General features: G+C 40.6%; 1 protein-coding gene and 1 pseudogene across 5 annotated transcripts in view; both read left to right on the top strand.

The window, feature by feature from the left end:
* Positions 1 to 906: 906 nt before the first annotated feature.
* Positions 907 to 13852, top strand: part of TRPC7 (transient receptor potential cation channel subfamily C member 7) — a 182335-nt gene continuing 169389 nt past the window's right edge. For 3 of the 5 annotated variants that reach the window (XM_004384691.1, XM_004384692.1, XM_004384693.1), the window contains exons 1-2: positions 907 to 1122; positions 9741 to 10518. In XM_004384691.1, the coding sequence (XP_004384748.1) occupies positions 1121 to 1122; positions 9741 to 10518 (780 nt within the window). In that variant the 5' untranslated portion in view covers positions 907 to 1120. Of the gene's footprint in view, positions 1123 to 9740; positions 10519 to 13852 lie in introns of those variants that run through there. The other 2 variants (XM_004384695.3, XM_004384694.3) reach the window with 2 other exon arrangements.
* LOC105756704 (40S ribosomal protein S4 pseudogene) overlaps positions 10588 to 13852 on the top strand; it is a 39865-nt pseudogene continuing 36600 nt past the window's right edge.

Below are 13852 nucleotides of genomic sequence, written 5' to 3' on the forward strand. Positions count from 1 at the left end.
GCATTGCACACAGAGGCAGTCTTTACAGAGTATCAGTTATTAATATGTGAGCTTGTTTCAAAGAATAAGCACTCTTGATTTATTGTAGATTCTGGGAACAACCCTGGTTTCTCTTACCTGGGCAATATTTCAGTTAAGGATGTTTCTCTCCAATGAGGCCATCAAAATACCTTAGTGCTTGAGATTTATATACCATTTGGTAACATAACAATTGGTCAGGGTAGGGACTGTGTGGGGAATGGATTTTTGCACTGGGAATTTCCTTTCACAAAAAGGGAAAGTTACAAATCAAAACTAATCCTGTTACTAACATCAGACTTGATCTACACCAATGATCTCTTCCTAATCCTAGACAATGCTAACAGGTCATGAAACGACAGTATAGTTAGAAAATGCATCAATCACAGGAGACAAAGTGGGGTGTGGCCTTAAAGCTTATTAAAGGAAACTACTTCTGTCACTCTTCAAGATCCTCTAGTTTTAGTTTTCTCCTCAACCCCCTCCCATTTGTAAATACACACAGACACAACAGGTAGGAAGCCAGCTCATTCCTCACTTCTCATGTTTAAGCCAATGAATATTCTGCCTCAGGAGCCAGAAATCTGCTGCCTTATGTAACTGAGGAGACTGTGTGTGTGTGTGTGTGTGTGTGTGTGTGTGTGTGTGTGTGTGTGTGTGTGTGTTACGCGCTGTTCTGGGGCAGAGGAGGGGCCAAGTAGAAATTCTGAGGGGCTATGGTAGGAAGACAGACTTGCTACCCCCTTTTCAAAGCTACTGTCTGGGAGAGGGGGTGGGGACTATACTAACCGATCACCACGCCGTATGCCAGTCTCACACACGGATGCTTCTCCGTCATATTCCCTAGGAAATTTCCCCCAAATTAGAAAAGGGACTATAACGCGGGTTTGCCTCGGAAAGCGAGTCTTTATCATTGCAACACAAAAGACAGCGGAGCGCGCTTCCACAGCCTCGCAACTCCACTCACTCAGCCAGCTCTTTACTTCAGCACTACGGAGAGCAGCACCTCCTTGCCTACCACTCATGGGGAGCCAGATTCCCGGGACTCAACACCGGATTCCGGTCATCTAGAGGAGAGACAAGCCTGCGTATTTTACCCTCAATGTAAGTTATGGTGATTCTTTAATAATGATTTTTCTGGTAGAGATTTCTTTCTTCCTGAAACATGGAATTAAACTTTTATTTATTCACCCTGTCCCTTTAATACATTGCTTGAATGTTTAGATGCAAATCTGGCCCTGAAATCTTTCTTATTTGTTGGATTAGTAGGGGCATCTTTTTTTAATTTTTTGTTTACTTTTTATTGAAAGTCTAAGTTTGCAAAGCGATTTAGAAATAGACAACTCATCCTGGTAGCCCAGTCCTTTTGTGAAGTGTACTTTTATTTCTAGAAAAGAGTACGTGCATTGTCTCTTTTTCTATTTCACTACTGACAGCTTTTTAATTTGCAGGTTTTTGTTGTTGTGTTTATTTTAATATAAACATAGGAGTAGAAGAAGAGGGCTATATTCGAAATAAGTAGCCAACATTAAAGAACTACAGGTGGCAGGAAGAAAGAGATTATTTTCTTTCCTTTTCTTTGTTGAAAATATGGTCTGAGCTATATGTCACTTTTAGACATCCATTTCAAAATAATTAATATGCTACTAATCAAAGAGATGTAATATGGGCAGGGCTTATACACAAGCTTTGCAACTCTGGAGCACAGAACGTCCCTTTTAAGTTTGAAGTCATAAATTCACTTACATGTGATTGAGTAGATACAATCAGGATGCTATTGCCATGGACTGTAATTTAAAGGCTTAATGGATTCAGGATAGATTTGAAAGAGGCAATAATGACTGACCCTGTCTGGTGGCATTCAGTGAATTTTTGCCTCAGAATGCCACCTGCTGGCGGGTCCTATTTCTGAAGCATTTGGGCACACTTAACCAGATTTATGAATGAACTCATATTAAGTCCAGAATATTCATTATGGATATGATTCAAACCCACTCTCTAAGGTCTTTTTAACAATGACATTGTTTCAATTATTTAACAACGTACCAAAGTTCGGTGTCACAATTATAGTTTCATAAACATTTATTTCCAAAATCACATGCTCCTAAGCTTAGGGGCATGCAGACTAGCTAACTCCTTTAGGCAGTAATTAACCCAGAAAAATCAGAACTATGTGGAGCGTCATTGAGGCTAATTGCAGAATGCATGTGGTACCTTCGATAAGAGCTGCCAGGAGCTCTTGCTTAGTAAGAGCAATCAACATTCCCCACAGATAAATATTCAGCATGTGATTTTTCCAGTATTATCATTTCATGATTTAAGGGCCTCTCTTGCTTTCCTGGTAGTAGTGGTTCATTTCAGACTCTTTTGACACAAAGGTCAATGAAACCATAAACAGGCTACACATATATATTTTTTCCAAGAAGAATCTTTGGGAAAAAAATATGTAACTATTAGAACTTCTTGTTCCAGCTCTATCTGGAGCTATAAGCAATGAGATACAGACATTCAGCTTCATTACCCAATTCCAAGTAGACAAATAAGGATTTAAAAAGTAAGAAGAATTAAAGAAGCACACACAAAGTACTAGTTATATTTGGATGGCTAATACATAGGGTAATGCGAAAATACTGAGAATAACTTCTTGTCCAAATGATGTTATTTGGTGAAAAAATAAATCATTTATAGAAGCATTTATTAGCCTTGGGAATCACCAGATAGTATTTTTCAATCCAAGATGCAATGGGAAAATATTCCACATTAGCAGAATTGGTTGGAAAGTGTATCTTAACATAATGGATTATAATAAGTAGCAAAGGAATACTTTGTGTGTTTCCTATAGGACTTGACCAGTAAGGTGTATGAATTCATGTGTGTCACGGGGTGAATAAGTAGGTATTTTTTTCCTTTTATTCAAAATATATATGTTATACAATCAAATTATTGTCACTATCTTAGGAAGCCTGAATGCAGAATTACTGTAATTGAAATGGAGTGAAATGAAGAAATGGAGTTAAAATAGAATTAATAACATTTAATGTTAATAGAGCATATACTGTACTCTAGGCACTAATAAGTAATTTATATGTACTATCTCACTTCAAATTCAACAGAATAAGGAAGGTGAAACTTAGAAATAAGTTGGGTACCTTTGGAAATATGTAAAATTATTCGGGAGGATTATGAAGGAGTAGGAATGTTTGAATTTTCTGCTCCCGCCACCCAAGATACTTATTACATCTTCTGATATTAGCTATCTTATCTAACAACACATGGGCCATCATTTGTAGTGCAGCTAATTGGAAACGGATATTGCTTTGGAACTCATACCTTATTTAAAAATTTTTCAGAGTTACAAGTAGGAAATAGTAGTTACAGGGCTATATAGGGTTATACCCAGATCAAGTATTTAAGAATTGGTTCAGTTATTTGACCATGCACCACCTGCCAGACAGCAATTGTGCTAAGCCCCAGGTGCATATACCATATAAACAAGTAATACAGCTACCCTCAAGGATCCTCCACTGCAATGGAAAAAATTACAGTCTAAAGAAACTTGGGAAAAATGCAGGGGGAAGATGAATGGCAATGACGTACTAGCCAGAAACATGGGTTTTGAAATCGGACAGACTGGACTCCTAATAGTGGCTCTACCACTCCCAAGTCATGCAGCCTTGGTAAAAGTGGTTACTTTGTCCAAGCCTCAATTCATCATCTGTTAAATGGGAATGATTACAGCACCTGTATCATGTATTAGTTTGTAAGAATTTAAAATGATAATCCATGTAAAGTACCCAGCATGATGGCTGGCACGTGGTTAATGTGTAATAAATGTTAATCATTATGATTAAATAGTCATTTAGGAAAATGACTAAGCTCATCATATGATGATTTGTGTGAATTTAAAATGATAATGCATATAGAGCACTTAGCAGTGTCTAGCACATGGTAAATGTGTAATGTAGGCTTATTATTATTATTATATAGTCATTTAGAAGAATAACTAAGCCAAATATATCAGTGTTGAGTAAAATGTGAGCCAATTTCAATAATCATTTATTTAAGTGTATTGATATGTAAGGTTTTGATCATTATTGTCATGCACATTTGAATATGGCTTTATAGTATCCAGGGCATTTAGTACACTTCACTTAATCTTCACTGTGGTCCTGAGAGGCACAGAGGGGTGAATTTTATCAGTCCCTTTATATCGGTGAGAGAAATGAGGTACAGAAGACTTGAAATCACTTGACTATTTCATCCCTGTTGCCCTGGACTAGAGTTCAGAATATGTGCACTTGGGAGAGGATGCACAGACCCGAAGCTGGGTTTTCCAAGGTGTCTGACCTGACTCTTAGATTCTGTTTGGTTCTATGTCCAGTTATCCATTACAGACTGAATTGGTTTCAGGCTTGGATAATTTCCACAAGGACCTCTTGGGCATGTGTCAGTTTAAATATATATATATAACAAATATCTCTAAAAAGACATTTTGATTAAGTGGACTTTTCTTTATCCGTAATTAACCACAATCCCAGTCTCCAAACAGCTTTTTGGACACGCTCATTTGCAGCTGGACTTAGGGTGCAGAATTCATACTTCTCATGAATCACTGACATCTGGCTTCCTTTAGACTGGCTGATGCATCTGTAAAAGCAGCTTGATAAAAATTGCAACCAAGGGATCAGGAGAGTTTAATAATCAGTCCTCCTCTCAAATACAGTTTTGTTTCCACTAGAACCCTTCTTCTCAATGACATCAAATATCAATGTATGCATTTCTGGATAATGAAAACCACAGTGTCTTAACTGAGGCGTTTGATGAGTTTGATCACTCATTATCTTGATAATATATGCAAATAAAAATTCATTTGCATTCAAAGTTCAGTTTTAAGAAAAATATTAAAGTACAGGCAATCAAGTGCCACTTGCTTTTTATGGGGAATAATTTTGCTCATTATTGGTCCTAAAACTGTGACAAGGTCCCCTGAGCCCAGCAGGGCAACATGTCTGATAAGTCATGAGTGCGGGTTTTGGTCACCAGCTGTTGTGGACCTAATGGCTTTATCTTTCTGACACATCATCTTTTGTGCATTCTTTCCAACCCATATGATACATATGGCTAAAGCATGAATATCTATGATATTAATATTAAATGGCAAGGATATGGTGGTTAAATATATTCATAGATGTATAATGTTTTTAAAAGCATCATTACAAGATAATCAGAGTAAGAGGGAGTCAGAATTAATCAGAAGCCCACAGTAAGGTTAAAGGGCTTCCATCAATATCAGAATCAATTCATGTGGCTCTAGGTCTGTTATCAAACCCCTTGTATTGAAAGCAATCTCCCTGAGTAGCATTTCTCACTATGTTGCTATGCATACTTTACTGGTAGACCCATAACGTTTCATCAATGCCAGATTCTCTAGGAAAGAAAAAGAAATGACAATTTAGCGAGCATCCAAATGAGTGTCTCAAAGTTGAGGTTTTAAAGGCTGGGAAAAGGGGGCTTGTTTCTTACTACATCTGGGTGATTGCTTCAAGGTCATACAGAAAAAAAATGCATGTCAAATATAAGGACATTTTAACTTCTGTCAAGTTCTAGCTACACACATATATTTTTTCTTTGATAAAGAAAATTTTCTTTGATATTACATCAAGATGTATATGATGCCCTACTCTTGCACAGAAATTATTTGCCCTGCAATTTAGTCTTTTTGCTTCACCTACCTCAGTTTCTCCACCTAAAATGTGAGAATGTGAATATCTTGCTTTTTGTGCATGTATGTGTGTTTTAGTATAAATGAGGAGAATTAAGGAATCATGCCTGAATATCCTTTAAGTTTGTAGACTGCAGGTTCTATGATATTCAGATGGACTCTGAATTTAGATTGGGTACTTATACATTCCTTGTGAAATATTTCTCTCCTCTCAGTTGGTTCAGTAGTGATTATATTTCCTTTGAATTAATATCTCCATGGTTTGTTGCTGTGTAATAGTTAGGTATCCTTGACCTTGTAGTTGGACCTATTCTCCCTCTTGAGTGGACCTCTAATGGAAAAGTGACATGGAATCAAGCTATAGCACCTGCTCCTTCCAGGACAGCTGCCATTTCATCTCTGATGCATTGTTCAGATCCTCTTGAGCGGAAACTGCTGTTTCTCAGGTTGAGTTGTGATGGCTAAGCCCAGAGAGATGCTCCTGACAGGGACAGAAGCCTTATAATAGGACAGGCCAAGTAATTCCCTGAGAAAGATTATTAGTCTTTTGTGGGCTCAACTCCCACCTTTGTGTGTGCACTCAGATGACAGGCCTTGAAACTGAGTTTATCACATCCCCTCAAACAAGGTCTTTGGGGGATACAAATGGGGTGACTGCTTAGCTTTCAACTCGGTCACTTCCTTTCCTTCTGAAAACCTTATAATAAAAAAATGCCTGCCTATTTGTGAGTCCCTCTCTCCTGTCAAGGACTCTGCTGTACTCTCAGTGTGCAGTCTGCCTTTGGCATCAGCGAGCAGCCCCTCTCCCTGGGATGATGGCACTGTTGAGAGAAATGGGCTCAGAAGGAGCTCATGAACTTGAATCCCAAGAATCTTTCCCCTAGAAATCTCTTATCAAAGTGCACTTTAGAAAAGTGGATGGCAGTTCAGATGCTGTTACTAAACGAGTACAGAGCTCTCTACTAGGATTTATCACCCACAATCATCTTTTGAAGGAGATGCCCACAATTATTCCTTTTATTTTCTGCAGATGAAGAAGCTGCGCTACTGAATAGTTGAGCAGCTTTTTCCCGAAGGACGTGTGACTCAGCTACAGGAGGATTAGAGTCCAAGCTCTGTTCTCCAGTCTTTGCTTTATACTAGAAATATGGTCCCCCAAAGGAGCTAAAACCAAAGGAGTTTCAACAGGTCAAAAGGTAAAACAAGGAGAAAACTAAATAGAGCTCAAAATTCAAATAGACACAACATTAATTACCACTAATTTTTTTATCTCAAAATGCTCAGTTTAATTTGAAAGCCTCCCTCTGTGATTACTTTTGTTTGTTTATTTAACAAAATGGTTTAAGTGAAATGCTAAGTAATCTTTATGTATGGAGACACGAACAATAACAAAAAGACAATTCTTTGGAACTTGGAAAATAGTTGAAAACAAATCCCGAAGTACTCACTCTTTAGAACAAATACTCTCTTGTTAAAATGTATTCCATTCCAATATTATTTGAATAATGTATGTGGGGGTGGACTAGAAAAGACGAATAGAAAATTTCAGATAGGGCCCATTGGAGAATCAAATAAGTTTAACATGTTGGAGTTGGCAGAGGTTTAGGGAACATCTGGTCTAGCCCTTCATTTTATGGTTAAGGCATCTGAGACCTAGAGGCTGGAGACCTGCTCAAAGTTGAAAGGCTAGCTGGAGATGGAGTACCCTGACTCAAACTCAAATGACACTATAGTTGTTATTCACTCTTGTTTCTTAAACTGCATTTCAAAATTTTGGCAAACTGAAGATTAGGTAACTTGTCAAAAGTCACAAGGCTGGTAAATGGTGGAGCTAGGATTCCTACTCTATATGTTCTGACTTCAAAGCCTGTCTCTTACTGTTGCTGTTAGGTGCTGTCAAGATGGTTTGGACTCTGAGAGAACCTATATACAAAAGAACGAAACACTGCCCAGTCCTGAGCCATCCTCACAATTGTTGCTATGTTTGAGTCCACTGTTGCAGCCACTGTGTCAATCCATCTCGTTGAGGGTCTTCCTCTTTTTTGCTGACCCTCTACTTTACCAAGCATGATATCCTTCTCCAGGGACTGGTCCCTCCTGATAACATGCAAAGTACGTGAGATGAAGTCTCACCATCCTCAATTCTAAGGAGCATTCTGACTGTATTTCTTCCAAGATAGACTTGTTTGGTCTTCTGGCAGTCCATGGTATAGTCAATATTCTTCACTGACACCGTAATTCAAAGGTTATCAATTCTTCTTCAGTCTTCCTTATTCACTGTCCAGCTTTCACATGCATATGAGGTGACTGAAAATGCTACGGCTTGAGTCAGGCACACCTTAGTCCTCAAAGTGACATCTTTGCTTTTTAACACTTTAAAGAGGCCTTTTGCAGCAGATTTGCTCAACGCAATACGTCATTTGATTTCTTGACTGCTGATTCCATGGGTATTGATTGTGGATCCAAGTAAAATTAATTCCTTGACAATTTCCATCTTTTCTCCATTTATCATGATGTTGCTTATTGGTCCTGTTGTGAGGATTTTTGTTTTCTTTATATTAAAGTGTAATCCATACTAAAGGCTGTAGTCTTTGATCCTCATATGAGATGAAGATAATAACAGCACATACCTCATACGGTTCTTGCAAGGATTACATGTTTATATACGTAAAGCTCTTAGTATAGTGTCTGACATATGATAGGGGCTCAATAAACATTAACTACTATTAGTAGTAGTAGTAGTATTAGCATTGGTGTCAATATTAACCACTACACGATGCCACAGAGAGAAAGGATAACAAGTTAGATGTGACCTTGGCATAAAAATTGACCTGTTCCTTCCATCCATATAAAAATCCAGGTTCAAGGCCCATAAAACATAATGAGACTAAAGGGGCACACCAGCCCATGGGCAAGGACTAGAAGGCAGGAGGGGAGAGAAAAGCTGGTAATAGGGAACCCAAGGTAGAGAAGGGAGAATGTTGACATGTCTTGAGGTTGTTAAGCAATGTTATAAAACAATATGTGTACTAACTAACTGTTTTATGAAAAGTTAGTTTGTCTTGCAAACCTTCATCTAAAGTACAAGAAAAAGAAAAAGAAAAAAAGTCCAGATTCAATCTTAGAGACTATGGCTGAATTCCCTCAGGGGGGCTGCTTTAATGCCCATTGGTAAGTGGCAACGATTCAAGACCTGCTACTTGCCACATCTTGCCCTTCAGTAGGTGCTTAAACTGCATGGGACCAGAAACCACTTTCCCCACAGAGAACAGCAGTGAATGTAGAAACAGATGTGTGTGGCCACGCTTGCATTTTGTTGTAGTTTTTTCATAGCATGGAAGATCATTAGGGGGTGATAACACCTGAACCAAAGAGAACCAGTTTCTGTGGTGCTCTGCTCCATGGCACAGCCTTTGGAGCACTGGGCATAACAAGAGGTGAGAGGGAACAGAATAAAACCAGCATTGACTGAGTACCTTCTATACACAAGTTACCTCACTTAATCCTCCTGTGGACCCTATGGCCTACAGGATGTTATCCGTGTTGTACAAGTGTACAAGAGAAATCTAAAGTTTAGAGAGGTTATGCAACTTGCTACATTTGCACAAATAGAAATAAATAGGAATAAAGCCAATGGTTGTCTGCCTGTTTTAGCCACAGCTGTACCCCACACCACCCACCTCCATCTCCCATTACACTTCACCTAAACCCATGGTTCAGCTCTGCTGCCACTCCTCCACCCAACAGAGAACGAATTAACTAAGTCAATATTCTTCCATTTGAAAAAGATCAGTTCAGGTAATCCAACTTGTTTTCATCTCAGTGATTAAGACAATGATTTCTAATAAGATTTCATAATTTCTCATAAGCTTCCAATCATGATATTCTCTTTTTATCCTGAATGTGTTCTGGACAATTTTTGTTTGCTCTGTGCCTGCAGAATCTGCAAGCCCCCCTGCCCCAGAAAGTAACGGAGTATCTCCTCCTTGTTGCCCCACAGGTTGGGAAGCAGCACCTTCAAAAACATGCAGCGCCGGCACACAACGCTGAGAGAGAAGGGCCGCCGCCAGGCCATCCGGGGTCCCGCCTACATGTTCAATGAGAAGGGCACAAGCCTGACGCCCGAGGAAGAGCGCTTCTTGGACTCAGCGGAGTATGGCAACATCCCCGTGGTCAGGAAGATGCTGGAGGAGTCCAAGACACTCAACTTCAACTGCGTGGACTATATGGGGCAGAACGCGCTGCAGCTGGCGGTGGGTAATGAGCACCTGGAGGTCACGGAGCTGCTGCTCAAGAAGGAGAACCTGGCGCGTGTGGGGGACGCGCTGCTGCTGGCCATCAGCAAGGGCTACGTGCGCATCGTTGAGGCCATCTTGAACCACCCGGCCTTCGCGCAGGGCCAGCGCCTGACGCTCAGCCCGCTGGAGCAGGAGCTGAGGGACGATGATTTCTATGCCTATGACGAGGATGGCACGCGCTTCTCCCACGACATCACTCCCATAATCCTGGCGGCGCACTGCCAGGAGTATGAGATCGTGCACATCCTGCTGCTCAAGGGCGCCCGCATCGAGCGGCCCCACGACTACTTCTGCAAGTGCACCGAGTGCACCGAGAAGCAGCGGAAAGACTCCTTCAGCCACTCACGCTCCCGCATGAACGCCTACAAAGGCTTGGCAAGCGCAGCCTACTTGTCTCTGTCCAGCGAAGACCCTGTCCTCACTGCCCTGGAGCTAAGCAACGAGTTAGCCAGACTAGCCAACATTGAGACTGAATTCAAGGTAACTCCCACTCACCTTCCCACATACAGATGGCCCAGGGGGCTCTCCCGTGGTGTGTCCACTAGCAAAATGGGTTGTCTTCTGGTCTCAAAAGGGGTGAAAGCCCCGGGGTCTTGCAGTTCAGGCTCACAGGAAGAAAAAGAACTTCCTCAGTCTGTGTCAAGATGTAGGCCTGAGGAAAAAGCAGCCCATTGGGTGGAATATTTTAAACCATATAAATGTGGTAAACAGGTGACTTAAGCACAAATCTATACAGAAAGGACAAGCAACCTACAGGCTTAACTATATTGTGGCTCTGGTATAAATGCCTGAACCTCTGCTCCTAGTTGCTCAGGAGTGCCTAGTATACCTGGTGGTTCCTTCCTAGTCTGACTCTTAGATTTCTTGGTTGTTTCACCTGCGTGGTTTTGCTTTGTCTTGTTCACATCTGTACCACATCCTGGACCATGCTGCTCTTAGTTTCAGTCTCACAGACTAATGCTAGAAAGACTTGGCTGCAGCCTTTCTGAAACCTAGAAGGCTAATGCTATTGCCCCATCAAAGGGCCGAAAAGCAGGGAAATGGGAATGGAAATAAAATCATCTCTGTAGAGTTGAGCTTTCACCCCAATAGATGGGCCCAGGGCAAAGCTCTGTAATTTATCCACCCTGAGACACCAGTCCCTACCAGGCCAGCCCAGGAGGCTGGAGACCTATCCCCCAAATCCATTATTCAACTGTGGTTCTGTGCTTCTGTTGTCAACTGACTCCCCCTGAAAGAGGAGACTGGGACCTAATGCAAGGGGTGGGGAGATTCTATTGACACAATGTTTAATAATAATAATGACAAACATTTAGTGATACTTACTATGTGACAGGCACTAATTGCCTTGTGATCTTATTTAATCGCCTCAATAACCATATGATATGGATACTATTATTATCACCATTTTATATGACAGCAGAGGTAGGGAGAGGTTAAATAACTTGCTCAGTAACAACTGGCAAATAGTAAAACCATTGTTCTAATCCAGACACTCTGACCCCAGAGACAACTCTTAGCCACTCCAGGAAGCTGCAAGCAGAGGCCTTGTTCGTCCGTGTATTGAGCCTGTCAGAGTTTAACTTGTTTTTATCTGTATGATGAAGGGATTCCTCAGTATGAAGGTGTGGCAGGAAGAGTAGGAACCACAAGTGAGCTCAGAATTTCTCACCCTGATATTTAGTCAGAGCCTACTATATGGTAGTACCATGGGGCATGCAAAGAAGTGTCACACTCAGGGCTGACAATTGATCTGAGACAGCATGTCACTGGTGAGTGAGAAGTTTATTATCCAAACAAGACGTCAGTGCAAGAGCTGTCCCTGCCCAGGACACAATCGGGTGGCCAATACTGAGTATCAGCTCACAGCAAGGGAGAATGCCACAGGCCATGGTGTTCACAGAGGCCTCAAAGGAGGAGCAGAATGGGACTGGGCCTCACTGAACAGGAGGAGTTGGATCAGTGGGAATAGAGAAACTGGCATTTGGAGGAGGCAAACAAAGGTAAGGCCCAGCATGGCTCAGGGCAGGGAGGGGACCCATGAGAAGCTCCATGTGATAAGAACACATACTTCCTGTGGGGATACACAGGTGGAATGCTGAAGAGATGAACTGGGGCAGATCTCAGAGGGTCTTGTGTGTCAGGTTGAGTACTTCGGATATTATCCTGAAAGAAATGGAGGGCCACTAGAAGTTTTTGATTAGGGGAATAAATGAAAACTACAGTGTTAGAGATTTACTTAGCTGTGGTGGGTAAGCTGAATTGGAGGATTTAGAGTGGGAGGCACAGGGATTTTAGCTATGCATCCATGGGGCCATGGAAGCCTCTCTATAGGAATGGGATCACTCACAAGCCAGAACTGAAGGACCAGGCTTGCAGGAAACAGTAGGGCACTCAAATTGTGAATATATGAAGAATCCTATAATTAAATAAATTTTATTCCATTTTGTCCCTCCATCTCAGACCATTCCACTGAATTAGAGCCACTTCCCTAAATTTTGTATTGCTCCTGGCCTCATTTAGAAAAAAAATGGTAAATGTATACACAGAGATTACTCGAAGAGGTTCCCAAGAAATGTAATTATTATGTCTTTCCTTGTTTCTGTAGAATAAAATTCATCTGCCTGTATAAAGGCCAAGGATGTCCCAAGGACGCTTGGTGGAACTTTGCTTTGTTGCCTGGTTTCCAGACTGAGTCTGTACAGGCATTGTGAAAGGAACGGCCAACCCAATTAACTCAGATACTTCTGGCCAAGGAAAAAAAAAGACAATTCAAATTTTAAAAAAAAAGTTTTTGGATCAGATTATCTGGATAATTGCACAATTCTCTACTTATCTGGCATCTGGGAGCATGCCAGCCTTACTAAATAAAATGATGCTAGACTAACATTTGGAACTACATCTGAGCCATTTGTTTCCTTTACTAAAACCTAAAGTCTAGCATAGTATCTAAAACTGGAAGTGTGTTGAAAGCATCTACTATGATATTTTGATTTTAAAAGTAAATTATGGAAATTGTGGAGAATTAAGAACACTGCTAGCATGATAACAAATCCTTTCTACAATGCAGTGATTTATTCAGAATAAGAGCATAAATACATTCACTGGCTATTAACGTCCCCCTAGTTGCCTTTGTTTGACATAATGTCTTTCAGATTGTCGACAAATGGTGCATTATAGATTAACATAAGTGTTCCTTTAGAACTTTATTACTTATTCATCTGTCTTTGTATGTGCATTCCTGACATTATAAATTTTCTCAGAGAAGAGAGCAGCTTAGCAGGAGAAAAGTCAAATTGTAATAAAAGAATAAACAGCAAGTGTATGTGGTCTAAAATACACTCTTTATGAGTCTGTTCTGCTTTAAAGGAACTATGAATTGCTGCCCGTAGCTGTATGTTATAAAGATGACCCAATATCATAAACTGTGTAACAAGATATCAGATCATTGTAAATGTCATGTCATCCTCCACATCCTCTAAAGGACTCATTCTGGGAGTGACTCTTCTTGACTAGGAAACATCATCCATAAAAACCTGGATTCAGTTGCCCAGGCTGTTGTTTCACAGTCATTGTAATTTATCACCAGAATGGAGTCTAGTCATTACAAATGTGCAGCCAATGTCAAGGTCTCCAGTAAATTGTGGCTGGTGTCAGATGCCTGCTAACAAGCCATTATTTTTGGTGTGGAAATTATACAGCTGTTTAAGGATTTTCTTACTCTTTAGTCTTCTTGGGTCTAAAACTTGGTGTGGTCACTGTGCCCAGTAACCTAGTAAGCATTCCATGAATATTTGATGAAGGGAATGAAAGA

Source organism: Trichechus manatus, unplaced genomic scaffold (genome assembly GCF_000243295.1).
Source record: "Trichechus manatus latirostris isolate Lorelei unplaced genomic scaffold, TriManLat1.0 scaffold00127, whole genome shotgun sequence".
NCBI lineage: Eukaryota > Metazoa > Chordata > Mammalia > Sirenia > Trichechidae > Trichechus > Trichechus manatus.